The sequence below is a fragment of the Coloeus monedula genome (assembly GCF_965178545.1).
Source record: "Coloeus monedula genome assembly, chromosome: 27".
NCBI classification, from domain to species: domain Eukaryota; kingdom Metazoa; phylum Chordata; class Aves; order Passeriformes; family Corvidae; genus Coloeus; species Coloeus monedula.
The window spans coordinates 2,531,359-2,547,480 of record NC_138807.1 but is presented as its reverse complement, the minus strand read 5'-3'; the positions used below and the strand labels follow the sequence as shown (position 1 = coordinate 2,547,480).

Below are 16,122 nucleotides of genomic sequence, written 5' to 3'. Positions count from 1 at the left end.
ATTTCAGAGCATTGCTCAGCTTCATTTCAGGAGCTGAGCACTGGGACAGATTCAAACCACCATTCCCTTCTTTAATTCCAGTTCTTTAATGAAGAAATAGCTCATTATAGACCTCCAGTGCAAGGTAAAAGCACCTTGGGGCTGCCCCATTAATTCTCTATTAGAAATCCCTTGGACATGATTGAATTAGTGCTTGATGGCATCTGAGGCTTCCCTTCAATTAGCTCCATGTTCTTTGCCTACCAAGAAAATCTGATTTCCTATCAATTCTGTCCACCTGTGAATAAATTCCTCACAGTGGCTGCTCCCTTACTTGGAGTTTACTACAGAAAATGACTGAAACTTACCCTGAGTTTTGGATTTTTGAGACTAGAAAAATAGTTTTCAAGCTGAAAATAGAAAGAGAAGAGAGTCATCTTCAAAGCCATGACAGATGAACACAGAAGAATAAAATATTAGCTTAAAATAAGCGCAGAACTGCAGAAATTCTGACTGCTTTGCTTCTGACAAGCTGCATCAAGAAGCCACTTACATTCATTCTTTTCAGCCACCCAGCCTGTTGTGTAACAGGGCATAATCCAACCTCTACAAGGTTTTATCATCCCCACCACTGCCTGGCCTTGTTTTAAAGCTTTGTGTCACATATCTCCCCTCAGCAGAGGCTGATTTTCAATGCAGTTATTTTCACTGGAGCTGCTGCACCCTTGTACTCCACCATTTATCTGCACTCTGGCATATTCCTGAACAAAAGCATTGTTAGACTACAGCAGAGCAAGGAAAGCAGCCTTACTGTCACACTTCGAAAAACTTGGGCTGCAATAAATGGTTTGTCCACAAAATGCTTCATTTCCATGGGGTTTGTTGGGTTTTATGGAGGAGTTGGGGTTTTTTGGGGGGCTTGGGGTTTTTCTGGTGGGAGGGGTGAGGTGTTGTTTGGGTTTTTTGTTGTTGTTGGTTGGTTGGGAGTTTTTGGTTTTGTTGTTTGGTTGGTTTTTGTTTCGTTTAATTTCAAAACACCAGTGAATGCATCACCATTGTTGTGGAGCTTGGGCTGCTTCTACAGCAGCTGAGAATTTCACTAAAATTGAGATGTACTGGTTGAATATGACTGAATGAAATGGTCTGTGCACCACAGAGGAATCAAAGCCCCACTGAGTCTCTCCTCAGTGAGGAATTTACAGCAGGAGACCCCAATTCTGAGGAGCTGCAGAAGGAATTTCATCAGTGAATCTCTGCACCTTCGGTAAGTCAGCACTGCCCTTATCCCCAGGGGGTGTGGAACCCTGGAGCAGCCAGAGTTGGTTTGCACACTCAGGTGTGTAAATACACAAAGGGACACGGACACAAGTGCCAGGCAGAAGGATGTGGAGCTGGAAAACGCTGCCCTGGAGCAGCCAGAGTCAGTTTGCACACTCAGGTCTGTCAATACACAAAGGGACATGAAGACAAGTGCAAAGCAGAAGGATGTGGAGCTGGAAAACGCTGCCCTGGAGCAGGGCAGAGGCTCCTGGCCCCATGGCACCCCTGGTACTCACTATGGTTCTGTCAATCGTGTGCAGGTAGTAGGAGACTGGTTTCCCCGTCCAGGACACGGAGCCCTTCAGTGGTGACAGCTCCACAACCCTCATGATAGTGCCAATATCTGTGGGAGGAGAGCCAGGTGAGGGAAAAGCTCAGCTGAGACCAGCCAGGCATCAACACTGAGAAATCTGGTTTGCAGATCCTCCAGGAAAACTCTGCTGGGAGTTGAGAGGGAATTTCTTACTCTCTTGCTACGTGCACCCCACAGGAAACAAACATGTGGGACATGTACCTTTCAGCCAGCCAGCCCAGAGTGAATTCCTCAGCCTTGGCCAAGAGAACAACAAGGAACAACACATTTTTCCAAGGAACAACACATGTGTGACAGGACTGAATTAAACAGTCCCAGAATGTCACCAGCCCAGCCCCTGTCAACTGTAGCTGCCCCATATTTGGACCGGAGACAAACATGTTCTGGGTTTGCTTTCTTGTCTAATTTTGTTTTGTTCTCCAGAATGAATGGCAATGGGATGTGCCTTAAACACCCCCACAACCACTGAGTGAGTGGCAGGGCTGCAGGAGAAATTATGGCACGTTTCTAATTAAACACAAATGACCCAGAAGAGGCCAAAAGCAAGGTTTGGGATTCAGAGACCTCAACCACTATTTTAACCACATTTTAATACTTGTTTTCATTTGTCCCAACTCTTTCCACATTTCCACTTTTTCTTACAGATGGAAGCACTAAGGACAAAAGTGGTGTTGAGGGAATTGGTGCCTCCTTCTTAAAGCTTGATCTTTTCCATTGTTTTGTATAAATGATTTAAATGCTCATACTCGAGATCAGAGTATTTGATAGGCAGGTGAGACGTGACTCAAGTCATGCTCAGGCACCAAAAAAAGCCTTGATGAATAAAAGTCTTATGAAAAACCTTGTGGGGCAGCACAAAAGCAGCAGAGCAGTGACATCCCCTGTACCACGTGCAGGATACTGGCCATGGCTGGGGATGGCATTTCCCTGGAAGTGTCACTTGGAACAGGCCACTGGAACAAGGCCCAGGCCCAGCACATCCCACACAAGCTCGTTTGATATTGGTATTTCCCAAACATAATATGGTTCAGAATGGGATTAAGCCTTAAAATTTATTCCCACAATTCTCCCTGTTTGTAGCATGCAAAGGTAATTTTTTTTCAGGGCCTTTTGTCTGAATCCCTGGAAGTTTCCTACTGGAGGAAGTTGTTGTCTCTCCTTTTGCTAAGCCTCTCACCCATCCAAACCCCAATTAATCATCTCAATATAATTTTAACATCAGCATTTCCATTCAGCTTTAAATAACAGCTGAGATCTGAAACTTCAGCATTCTAGAAAACATTCCCAATGAATCCATGCTGGGGTGGGAGCTGGAATGGGATAAAGATCTGGCTCAACTGGCACTCGTAGCCAGGGCTGTTCTGAGGGGAAAGGAGCAGCACATGTTGGCCTCAGTCTCCCAAATGCAGCAGAGAGAGAAGGAAATGGGAAGAATCCAGGAAAGAAAAGGCTTGAGAGGCCAAACCCCTGTATTTTTGTGGGCAGGTCTCATTGAAACTTCTCCAAGTGCATTCTTGGATTTCCTCAAGCTCTGGTGGGCTCTGCAAGAGGGCCCAAGCTTCACTCACACTCTCTTTGCCTCATTAGCAAACTGACAGCCTGATTCCAGCTTTCCTGAAGTTTGAGGTGTTCCAGAAGCACCATTCCACCTTTTTTTCCCTTTTATTTTCAAGTCCCTGTCTCCAAGGAATTGGCAGTCCAGCACCCAAGGGTCAATAAGGTTCCAAACCACCAGAGGTCCATGAAGAGAATTTCAAACAGGGAAGAAAAGTGCAGGTTCGGCTGCCTGATGTGTGGGACACCCACAAGAATTCCAGCTTGGTAAAAATAACTCCCAATGCCACAATTTACTTCATGACAGTCCAAAAATTACTGTTCTTCAAAAGCAGTTTAAGCTGAAATTAGCACAGCTCGAGATTTGGAACTCAGTGAGTTGCTCCCCATGTTTGCACAGGGAGGGAATGAGATGGGGTTGATTTAGGGAAAGTTTAGCACTGGACACAGTAAATACAAGTAAAGCCCAGCTTGGACTGTACTTTTGCTTGAGAAATTTCATGGAATAACCTGATCTGGGACCCACAAAGATCATCAGTCCTGGCCCTGCACAGACATCCCAGTTTCAACAATGGAAGTCTGAGAAAGGTCAAAAGCATAACCAAAACATGGAACATCCCAAAAGCTCCTTAAACTGCAGCTCATGTCCTTGCACAGGACAACACCAGCAAACATCAAGTCCTGCATGTTCAGAGGAGGAGAAAAACACAACCCTGTGCTGGCAATAAACCAGGCCCAGGGCCTGGGTGTGTCTCAGAGAGGTTTCTTTGCTCAATGCACAGCACAGGAGATGTTCACAGTTGAACATTTCACAGAATCCTGGAATGGTTTGGGTTGGGAAAGACCTTAAATCCCATCCAGTGCCACCCCTGCCATGGGCAGGGACACCTCCCACTGTCCCAGGCTGCTCCCAGCCCCAATGTCCAGCCTGGCCTTGGGCACTGCCAGGGATCCAGGGGCAGCCCCAGCTGCTCTGGGCACCCTGTGCCAGGGCCTGCCCACCCTCCCAGGGAACAATTCCTGCCCAATCTCCCATCCAGCCCTGCCCTCTGGCACTGGGAAGCCATTCCCTGTGTCCTGTCCCTCCATGCCTTGTTCCCAGTCCCTCTGCAGCTCTCCTGGAGCCCCTTTAGGCCCTGCAAGGGGCTCTAAGTTGTCCCCAGAGCCTTTTCTTCTCCAGGTGAACACCCCCAGCTCTCCCAGACTGGCTCCATAACCTGGAAGCCTCAGGAATCCTGACTGCTGGGGTTTATCTGCCTGGATTTAGGGTATAAGGAACTCCCCTGTGAGTCACTGCAGCTCTTTGTGGCTGAAGAAATGAATCACACCCTAGAACTCCTGATTTCTCTTCAGCTCCAAAGTTGCCCAGGCAGGGACACATTGATGGGACAAACATCAAAACACTGCAGCACAAACCCCAAAAAGTGTCTGTTTGCTCCTCTCTCGGGTGGGGTTTTTTTGACTGATTTTAAGTACCTGTCACTTGGTGTGCCCCAATAATCCAACAGCATTTTCTACTTATTTAAACAACTCTAAAAAGCAACAACACCCCCCCAGACACGTTCATATAATGAATATCCACAACTGTAATAACAATAAAAAGGGCAATCATACCACTCAAGTTTCGACTGTTAATTCTAAAATTTAGAGGTGCAAAAGGTTTTGAGGACACAATTCTCCCACCTGGAAAAAAGGAGAAAAGAAATAAAAAAAAGCACAGTCAGCTCCATTATTTGTTCTAGAAATAACTACTTAATAAATATAACCCAGTACAGAGCCCTAAAGAGCAGCCCTATAAACCTGCCCCTTGTATAGCACTAAAAAAAAGAAATAAATCCCTTAATCCTCATTTTGGTAGCCCCAAGAAAGCCAATCTATGATTCTTGCCAGGTGACACATCAAGGATCACTTTAAAATGAAAGATTTGAAACATTTGGGGGAAAAAAATACATTAATTCTCAGTGGCAATCTAAAGAAATTTCAATTATCTCCTTCCTCCTTGGGATCTTTTTCACACAAGCCCCCAAAGCTGTTTTATTTAGAGGCCACTAATCTGCATTTCATGGGTATTTGGGGTCATTCAGCTCACTCTGAGCACACTCTGGGAAGAGAAATTAGGTTTTGTCATTGTAAAAGGGTTCTTGAACCAGCCCCACCTTCCCACTGCTCTCAAGCCACCATTAAACAAGTTTGGAAAATGAAAAAGTAAACCAGTTAAATTAAACAGCTTAAGTTTGGGAGTTTGATGGTTTGCAGCAGAGCCCAAAAGTCACATTATTTATTTCAGCACAAAGCTGTGCCATGGGAAGCCACAGCTGCTTTGTTCACACCACACATTTTTCTTGTCAGAAATTGTTATTTCTGTCATTTCTGCCACAATCAAGTGAAATTGTTATCCCAGTGGTTAAGAGCAAAGAAAAGACACCCAGGGCAATGGAAAGGCCGTGGTGGGGTTAGTGGGTGTCCCAGTGTGCAGTGAGGCTTCCCAAGGAGCACCCAGTGACAGTGTCCCTGTTTGCATGGAATTGTGGAACCATTAAGGTTGGAAAAGACCTTCAAGATCTTTAAGTCCAGCACCACCACTATGGTAACCACTAAACCCTGTCCCCAAGTGCCACATCCCCAGGTTTTTGAGCACTTGCAGGGATGGAGACTCCAGCATTTCAATACTCAGGGGTTAACACCCAGCACTGAATGGGACAACTCTGAACAGGAGAACCCAGGAAGTGAGTTCTGTATGGAATTACAGCCTGGCCTTCCAAAGCTGTGCCTCTGCAGCCAAGAATCATGGAATGGGCTGGGCTGGAAGGACCCTGAAGCTCATCCCTGCCATGGGCAGGGACACCTGCCAGTATCCGAAGGTGCTCCAAGCCCATCCAGCCTAGCCTTGGACTCTGCCAGGGAAGCAGGAAGTTTGGCCTTGGCTGTTGAGTGTTTTGTGGGCTCCCAAAAGAGGGACGGATGGCCCAGCAGCTCCCCCCACCCCACCCCTGCTCCAGAGCTGTCCCAGCAGAAGGGATGCTCCAAGGAGCCAGGCAGGTCTGGGCAGCCATGAAGGTGGGAAGTGGAAATCCCAACTGTGGTGCAGACACTTGGCCCCAAGGCACAGAACAAACCTCCCAGCCCAGCTCTGCCAGCTGGAACTGAGCCCCCCTCCCAGCCCAGCTCCCACAGGAATCAGGAAACCAAGGGAAAAACATTTCCAGCCAGATTTACCTTCCTTCATGTTCGCAAAGCGCTCCTTCAGCTGGTGATCCACCTCAGGCCCGAAGGCAAAGTTATTCACAAAAATAACACTGCAAAACAATGACCCAGTTAAAGATTGGGGAGCCAGGAACACCCCACAGGGACCCCCCAGCCACGTCACAGCCACTTGGAGCCTTCCCAGCCACTCCAGCCATGGACAAACCTGCTGGTCCCCAACTCTACAGCTCCTGCCACCCAACACATGGAGAGCAACACTCAGCACAACAAACATTATCCTGTTCCTTCTTGGTGGGGGACTTAAAAGATTACAGCAAAATATCAAAATATATTTCAGAACCCCACAATGGGGTTTGGGTTGGAAGGGACCTTAAAGCCCACCCAGCCCCACTCCTGCCATGGGCAGGGACACCTCCCACTGTCCCAGGCTGCTCCAAGCCCCAATGTCCAGCCTGGCCTTGGGCACTGCCAGGGATCCAGGGGCAGCCCCAGCTGCTCTGGGCACCCTGTTTCTCTTCCAGCTCTAAATTCCCTGTAATGCCAGAAGACAGTAACATCTCAGCACATTTTCCCTGTCCTAAACCCAGCACTTCAGCCCTACCCACAAAAAGGGGAATTGTATCTTTCTTTCTGGGTTAGGAAATTCAATCGAGGGAGGGGGTTGCTCCTGGGGAAAAAAAAAAAATCATATGGAAACAAAGAAATCTGCACAGAGGTAGAATCAGAGGTAGAATCCCATAAATGATAAAAGGGTTTGGGAAAGAACCAGAACATTGAAAAAGAATTTAATCACAGATTTAAAAAGAAACACCCCTTTAGTTTTAAGGTCTCATCAGCCTGGTCTCATTGTCCCTGGTGCCCATTTACTACCAGGCTGCAACAAGAGTCCTCAACAGCTCTTGGAAGTGGTTGAGCTCCCTGCTGAATGAACTTGTCAGGGGAGGTTTGGGATGGATCTCAGGGAAAGGTTCTTCCCCCCGAGGCTGCTGGGCACTGCCCAGGCTCCCCAGGGAATGGGCCCGGCCCCGAGGCTGCCAGAGCTGCAGGAGCGTTTGGACAGCGCTCTCAGGGATGCCCAGGCTGGGGTTGTTGGGGTGTCTGGGCAGGGCCAGGGGCTGCACTGATCATCCCTGAGGGTCCCTTCCAGCTCAGGATATTCCAGGATTCTGTGAGGTGTAAAAGCCATCCTGGCCTATTGTTCCCACATGAAGAACAGATTTCTTTGCTGGAAAACTCCCTTCCCAGTGCCTCCACACATGAAACGTGTTCAACAAGGACATGGAGTTTAAGAGCAGAAGCCAAAGCTATTAAAAACCATGAACGAAAAAAAAATGTTTATACACCAAGAGAAAAAAAAAGTTTATCTTGCTACGCCTTGCTCTTGGAAATTCGGGAAACCCTGCCTGGCAAGTAAAGCTAGCAGGGGTTTCTTCCTCTTCCTTCCCATGTGCCAATTAAAAAAAGGGCCTTGCAAAAGAGCCAAACATATTAATGGAACTAGAAAACATCCAGGAGATCCAGGAGAGGAAGGGGAAAAGCCAGAGCGTGCAGATGTGTGTTTTTATAGTGTTCACTCTGGCACAGAATTCTGTGTGCACATGCAGGGCACAGGAACCCCGAATCCCCCCCTTGGGCTCAGCCCTCGTTCCAGGAGGTTTTGCCAAGCCACAGGCACAGGGATCCCCTGGAATACACCGGGAACTATGTCCTGGTGCCAGCCTCATCCCTGGCAGTGCCCAAGGCCAGGCTGGACATTGGGGCTTGGAGCAACCCTGGAGCAAAAGTGGGAGGTGTCCCTGCCCATGGCAGGGGTGGCACTGGATGAGATTTAAGGTCCCTTCCAACCCAAACCATTCCAGAATTCCCTGATCCTGCACCAGAGCGAGGTGGAGCAGCACTGAGACACACAATGCGTGCCATGCCACACAAACCAAACATCTCCCAGCACTTCTGGGTGCAGTCAGAGCTCCTTAAGCCAAAAATTCCTCTAAAATTTAAATTAATTCCGAGGAAAGTTGCCCGGGCAGCGGAGGAGTGTGCACTTGGAATAACAAGCAACAAAGCCAAACCCGAGTGCGCTGCAAGGCTGGGACAAGTCTGCCCACAAATTAAAAGGCACCTCCAGAATAAAGTGAGGGACAGAATCCTGCAGGAGTCACCAGCCTGGCAGACGCCTCCTCCAGGCTCTCAAAACCAGAGCTTTGGGAGCAATCCAGAAATTGCCACAACTCTGAAGGCTTTCAGAGCCCTCTTTGACAACTGCCTTCCATTCCCCCACATAACAGGGTGGCCCAGAAGGTCATATAAAAATAAAGAGGGTTTTTTCTACCCATAAGGCTGAAAGAATGTAAAGCTTTAAAAATACAGACAATTTTTATTGCTTTTAACAAACTTACTCTCCTTCTGCTCCCTCAGAAAGGAGCCTAACCCTCTGTGCAGTTCCTCACATAAATAAATCTTCAAGACAATTAGTTTAAATGAACTTCCAATTTAAGTTGAAACAAACTCACTTGGGTCTCTTCCTTTTTATTAAGAGGGAAAGTGAGCCTGTGTGCCCCAACAGCCAAGATATGGAGAGTTTTGCCAGAATCCCTGACATGAACTATAGGGATATGCAAAACAAATGGGAGGTTTGTGCTCCTCTTATAACCAGAATTTATCTTGGATACACCCTTGTATGGAATATCATGGGACATGCACTCAAAGCCATTCTTCTAGTCAGAAGACAGGATCTAAAGAGGCCAGTGTAAGAGTTGGCAGATAGACTTGGGGTATTTGCTATGGAAATTCTATATAAAAAGCTGGCCAGCCTCCCAATTTCCATTATACAAACTCCCAAATATCCAGCTCAGAAAGCAGCATTCAATTGCTGTACTGTACCTTGTGTTTGCAATCCTCTCCCTCCATTCTTCTGAGAGGAAGTCACCTCTTTCCAGCTTAAAACAAGACAAAGAACACAGAAACACACAGGAGTTAACAGGGTTCCCTCCTGCTCCCTTCAGAGAGGGACAAACAGGCTGGACCAGCTCCCTGACCCCACAGCAACCAGGGACAAACGAAGCCTTTTGGAAACCCAGAGGTGGAGCAGGGAGAGCTGACCCTGCTCATTCGTCAGATCCCAGAGGTTTCTCCCTCCCTGCTCCCACCCTCGGCCGCTCTCCTGCCTGGGAAGAACAGGGAAGGGTCTCTGGTTGCTCCATGGAGAAGCCAGAAGTGCTGGCATTCATCCCAAAGCTGATCAGCAGATGCCTCCTGAAGCCCCCCAAGGCTGGTGATCTCCCCTCAGGAGAGAGGGCTGAGCATGGATTGGGAAAAGCTCCTGCTGGGAGCCCTGGCTCCCAATCCAGGCTCTTGCTGCACTGCACAAACAAGCATCTGATTTTTGTGGTGCTAAATATAAACCTTGAGCACTTCTAACACTTTCAAGTTGGAAATGAAGTAACAGAAAGGTCTTATTTGAAAATAAATACAGTTCTGACTTCAGTGGCTTGAGGAGCACCTTTCCAATGACACCACATCAAGTGCCAGGTGAACACAGAGCTCTTGCACAGAGGAATGTTTTCTCAGTCGTGTTTTGAAACGAGAGAAGTCCACAGGCCACACTCTTCTGCTGTGCCACAAGTCAGGCAGCAGGAAGGTTGGGGGAGGAAGATAAGAGGAGGAGAGAAAAAATAAGGTGCAACTCTATAATTAATGCTGATGACACCCTTTGAAGATGATGGTTTGTGCCAGAACCTCGGGAACATCAAAGCAACGGCAGCGACTGCTCAGGATCCTTTGTCTGCACTGGTTTCTCTGTATGGGAAGGAGTGAGGATTTCACGTGGCAGCACTAATTCTCATTGAGTGACAACTCCAGAGTGCCAGCACTGCAGTGCAGGCACTGGAACAACTTCCATACCTCAGGGCTGGCTCAGCCTGGGAACAGCCAAAGGGAGCTCCAGGGCCTGGTGTGGCTCAGGGACACTGAGGGGGTGACAAACCTGCCTGAGCCACGGGGAAGGACAAAGCCACAGGTGCCAACAGGAATGGGGCTGCTTCCAGGAGGAAAGGAAGGGGAAAACCACCAAAAATGTCCTGCTGCTACACCAGAGAGCTGAGCAAAGGGGACATTCAGGGTTCTCGGGCAAGAGATCAAGAACTTGGTCAAGAGCCTTAAGTACTAGAAACTGAACAGAGCAGGTAAGATTAGCTCAAGTTACTGAGAAATACCTGTTCCACCAGCTGGGCTGAAATCAGATTTAAACCAGAATTACTACCTGTGATCTCCCACCTTTGACATCTCTGCTGCAATAAAAACAAAGGATAAGCTGGAAGCTGAACTCAAAGATCCAACCCAAGGACATCTTGCTGGGTACTGCCAGAATCTGAACCAGAGACTCAAGATCAAAAAAGTTCCAAGAAGAGTTTTTCTCATCTCATATATAAGGAAAGATTTTTTTCTGGATGTCTATTTGTGGACACCTCCTCTAGATTGATTTGAAGAGATAATTTTGTCTCAGTCTTATCTATTTTTGTAGTGAACAGCTCCATGGTTGAGTAACCAAGGCGAAGTCCAAGAAAACCACATGACAGGCAACTGTGTTTATTTTATAACAATTTTTGCAAGTCAGCTTCTCTATGGCATCCTCCACACCACCGGCTCCCAACGTCTCCTCAGGGTTTTCATACACTAACAGGGCAAGAAAAACATTGGGAAAACCAGGAAGCACAACCCTAATGCCACAGTCTGCAAGAGAACAAAGAACCAACGCAACATGAAACGATTTTGAAACACTAAACTTCATAGAGAGGTCTTGAAATCCAACCTAAGTGGCTGTTAGGCTTTACTTGGGTTCAGTTTCACTGTGTGTTTGCCCTGTCTGTGTGGTTAGAAGAGCACTTATAACCAAAATCTCCAGGTTTTAACCTGATATCACCCATGGTGGATGAACACTTTGCAAGCCAGAGCCATTTAACAATTCAAATGAACCACAGCCCAGCTTAAACACATCTATTTTTGTGTGGCACTGCTTCCCCAGCTCATGCTTTGCCAAGAGTCAAGGGAAAAACCTCACCAGGAAAAACACTGGAGTACAGAAATAATAAGATGAGCAACTGTGGCTGGGAGAAAATGGGTTGTTTTTTCCCTCTGGAAGAAAGGCAGTGATTCCTGGATGCTCCCCTCTAACAGGGACTGAGCTGCCTGACCCCTGCAACCACTCCTTACCCACTGTGCTGGGGCAGGGATCAATAAATGATGCCCTAAAAGAAGGAAAGGAGCTCCTTACTCATCAACTGACACCGAGAATCCAAAAAAATCCCCCCAAAATCCCACTCGGCTTGGTGGTTTGCAGTAATTTTGAGAGTGAAACAAGAACTGGAAAGGAAAGTCCAGCCGATTGCTCCCTGCCCCAGGGCAGCAGCAGCAGCTGAACCAGCAGAACGTGGTCCATGCTGGACACTCAGGGAGAAGGGGACACATCCACACAGTGACAGCCACAGGGCCACACTCAATCTCTTCCTCCACTGTCCCCTCCCTCATCCTGCTCCTCCTCTCTCTCAGAAACTTAATCTCCTTAGTGAATAATGAATGGAAGGGACCATCTGTAACACAGATATTTTCATCTGATTAGACAATGCAGGAGATGCTTTATCTAACAGGATAATTAGCTCAGCCAAATCGCCTCCAGAGCTGCTGCCTGCACTGCTTCTAAATTTAGAAGCCATACCAGGTTTTTATTCAGGTTTTTCAAACAGACACTGCAGGAATACTCTCAGCAGCATCTGATTCCTGTAACTCTTCCTGCAACTGGATGGAAAGCAGCAGGTCCCAGCCTGGGGGGAGGCAGCCAGAGGTGCACAGAGGCTGTGAGTTCATCATGGAGCAGAGCAGGAAGCTGGGAAGGTCAGGGCCCTGTGCTGAGGAGGAGGGCTGGGTTCTCACCCCAGTGCTGGCCAGGGAGGCTCTCTGGTAACGCTGCACAGAGCCATAAATTCACAGGCAGATGCCTCATTCCAGCCGCCTCCGTGCAAACACTTGGCTCCCGAAAAGCCGGCATTTCTGCCTGGAAAAGTACACAGGGCTATTTTTAGGTCCTTGTTCTTTTCAAAAATAACCGGAGGCACGAATCCAAACCTCCAAAATGTGGCATCATTTCAAAGCCACAGGGGACGTTTGGAGGGCTTTTCAAATACCAAAGCAGCAAAATTCCCGCTGAAATGGGGCAGTCAAAACGATCAGGAACAAACAGCTGGCTCATCCTTCCCTGAGTGCAGCTCCTGGTGGCAAGGAAATTTTGAGGTACAGGTGATGTCAGCCACCATCACAAACCAGGTCCTGGGCACTGGAACTCCCACACAACCCCGTGCTTCTGCTCAGAACAGGAAAAGCAGGCAGACAGGCAGGCCAGACTTAGGGAGAGACCTGCAGGCCACAGAGCCAGGCTTGCACTGATTTATGCCCCAAACTCATCCCCAACCCCCAGGGCTGAACCAGCTCCAGCCACCAGAAGCTCCTGGGGTTTCTTGGGAGCAGAGGTGCCCATCCAGCCCAAATCCCACCTTCAGGAATGCTGACCTGCTTCCTGCTCTTGGTCTGATCATCGTTGCCACCTCCTGCTACCACGAGATTTATGGAGCAGGGCAGGAATTCTGTTATAACAACCCTGAGTAAATAAACACAAAACTAATCCTGGTTCTCAGCAGAGTCCAACATGGGACTACACCAACTCCCAACTGCTCTGAGCTCAGCCAGGGATCCTTCAATTTGTGCTTATTCTGTCTCCAACATTTGGAATTTTGGGACCTCAGGAAGAATTTTGCAGGGACAAAGTTTCCAGAAAGACAAAGATGCCGGGGTTTCCAGTCCACATCTTGCTGCGTGCTCCAGCACACCATGAACAAGCCTGCTTTGTGTTTTCTTCTCTCAGGGAAAGGGAACAACAGGTCACAGGCACTGAGAATTCAACAGAAACCAAAAAACACCAAAAACTTTCTTCAAGGGGAGCCCAGGAAGAGAAGCACTTTATGCTACTGAGCAACCCCAGCCTCCTGGCCCAGATACCTGAGATGGCTCCAATTCAGAGACCACTTGAGGATATTTACAGTCGGAAACCATGAAAACCCATCTGCCTCTTAATTGCCATGCCGGGTTTTAATTTGATGGCTGCACATATGCAGGAATTCCCCAAGAAAGGCTCTCTAATTAGCCAGGTCTAATGACCTTCCAGAACTCTCCTACTTCCTTCAGATGGGTTTACTTGAAAAGAGTGGGGTAATGTTGGAAACTTCTCAGTTGCATGGGAAGAGAAAGGAGAAGATAAAAGGAGTTGGAACAAAGGGAGATGTGTTGGAAGTGGGACATTCTAGTCCAAAAAGCTGAAGCAGATGATGATGATGATGATGAAAAGCTCTAGAGGAGGATCCTTCCCTTGGGATGCAGGAGAGAAGAGCAGCAAAGAATCTGATTTTCCCCTAAATGAGCAGGAACTGCACATTCCCAAGCAGGGCAGAGGGTGTAAATATTCATTTAACAGGATTATGAGACTCAGTGACCAACAACAGCTGGAGATCAGGAGCCTCCCAAGCCAGTGCAGGAGGAACAAATTCCTCCCACTCCTCTCATGCCCCACACGGATCTCCCCCCTCTCCAGCTGCAGGGATGATCCAGCTGTGGCTCTGCAGAGCCTTGGGCATCCAACACCCCCCAGGACACTTTGCCACCTGCAACTGGGGAAGTTTCATGCTCTTTTATCACCAAGTGACTACAGAACAACTGAGGCTGCAATTTTGTGTGGAACCATTGCTCAAGAGGGATTTTTTTTATATAATTGTGGACAAAATAGGGTGGAAATACACCTGAACAATTGGGATTTATTTAAATGCTGTCACTGGGCCTTGCTCTACAGCATTCATGTCCAAGCTCAGAACTTCCAGCAGTAACAAGAACAATCCAGTGGGGAAAGCCAAGAGGTGAATTTGAAGGCTGCAGAACAATTTGGTGAGGCAACAGTGACTGCCCTTCTCTCCAAGGCTTTTCAAACACAAGTTTATTGTTTGGAGAGTTTGGGGGGTGGTCATGGGTTTTTTGTTTGTTTACATTCCTAGCAACTTTTCTTTTAATGGTAATCTGAAAAAATCCTGTTGGGAGGATTTGGGGCAAGCTACAAACATCATGAGCTTCTGAGTCTCTTGGACTGCTGCAAAAGGCAAAAACGACAGAAAATATTTCCCAGAGAGATTGTACCAGGTGGGAAGGCTGGAGATGGTGAAAAGCTACAGAGGTAATAATTTCCCAAGGAAGAAGGAATTGTTGAGATGCACAAACCCAAACAAGCATGGAACACTCTGCTGAAGTCAACTTCTCAGCAGATCACTTTCCATGGAGAACCCAAAATCCATTTGAACTGGAAATGTCTAACTGTCCTGGGATCCTGGCTGTTAAATTAATCTAAAAACCCAGCACGCCCCTGCAGGCCCAGCTCCAGGATTTACTGCTGCCTTATGCACCACAGTTTTCACTTTTACAACAAGACAGAACCACCCTCCACAAAGTTCAGCCAAAGCTGCAGGTGGGATCTGAGATTCTTCCCACTGAACTTCTGCCAAGCTCCCTCCCCTCCTCCAGCACTTGATTCTTCTGAAAACATTGATTTTTCTTATGACTGCCTGTAACACTGGAGTGGAATTCACGAGTTGAGCTCTGCTGATGACAGATTATTTCAATTTGTGCTTATTTTGTCTCCAACATTTGGAATTTTGGGACCTCATGAAGCATTTTGCAGGGACAAAGCTGTTTTCCAGAAACACAAAGATGCCAGGCTTTCCATCCTACGTCTTCCTGTGTCCTCCAGTTGCACTGCGAGCAAGTTTGCCCTGTGTTTAACAGTCACCTATAGCAGGTGCTGCTAAGGAGCTCCTAAAGAAAATAAACTGCCTGGCAAAAGTCTGTTTGATGAATAAAAATCAAATAAAATCTGCCCTGCGTGCCTACAGTAAAAGCCCAAAATCTGTGCTCAAGCATCACTCCAAGGTGACAGGAAACCAACTTTCCTTCAGACAAGAAGTGCTGCAAGTGTTTCACTCTTCCCAAAAAAACCCCCAGATTGCATATTCAGGGAAATTTTACTCTAAACACTGCAGAAAACAGTTATAAAAGCCAAAGAACCTGGCAAAAATAAGTAGCTTTGTTTCAATATAGCACCAGACTCTGTCACTTGGAATGCTCAATATGGAAATGCTGCCTAAGGCAAGCAATATGCTTCCAATATTTTAGTCCAAGTTCCTCTCCTATTCCTTCAATTACCCAGCTCAGAAGCAGAGTATCCTCAGGAACAATTCCCTTCATGTCATGCCAGCTGGGTGACACAATGGAAAAATGCCATATGGCCACTTCAGGAAAAGTAAAGCATTCCCAGTGCTCCCACAGCAGGAAGGAATTAGCAGCCTGATATCAATCCTGCTGCAGACCAGCCCCCAGCAGGCCCAGCATCCCCTGGATGGGAATCCCACTATCCAGAACAGGAATTCCAGGTGGGACCATCACCTTCCCTGCCTGCTTCCCAAAGGGAGAGCTGGAACAGCTTCACTACAAACTGAGAGTGCCAAGGGTCCCAGCAGACAAAAAATTGGGAAATAAAAACTGGGCAGCTCCAACCTGCCATGGATCCTGCACTGCTGGGATGCTGAAGCCACGTGGATCACTCCATCCCAGGAACATGGCAAGGAGGGCTCTGCACAGAAGGGAAGGAACAATTCCCCAACCCTTGCTCA

At 47.6% G+C, this 16,122-nt stretch overlaps 1 protein-coding gene across 9 annotated transcripts in view; it reads right to left on the bottom strand.

The window, feature by feature from the left end:
- DOT1L (DOT1 like histone lysine methyltransferase) overlaps nucleotides 1-16,122 on the bottom strand; it is a 76,382-nt gene that overhangs the window by 30,967 nt on the left and 29,293 nt on the right. For all 9 annotated transcript variants that reach the window (XR_014227123.1, XR_014227124.1, XR_014227125.1 and 6 more), the window contains exons 8-12: nucleotides 9,251-9,306; nucleotides 6,383-6,462; nucleotides 4,781-4,849; nucleotides 1,536-1,642; nucleotides 348-389 (exon numbers count right to left, since the gene is read on the bottom strand). Coding sequence is in view for 3 of the 9 variants with exons in the window: in XM_082297949.1 (XP_082154075.1) it covers nucleotides 348-389; nucleotides 1,536-1,642; nucleotides 4,781-4,849; nucleotides 6,383-6,462; nucleotides 9,251-9,306 (354 nt within the window). In the remaining 6 variants the exon portion in view is untranslated. The remainder of the gene's footprint in view (nucleotides 1-347; nucleotides 390-1,535; nucleotides 1,643-4,780; nucleotides 4,850-6,382; nucleotides 6,463-9,250; nucleotides 9,307-16,122) is intronic.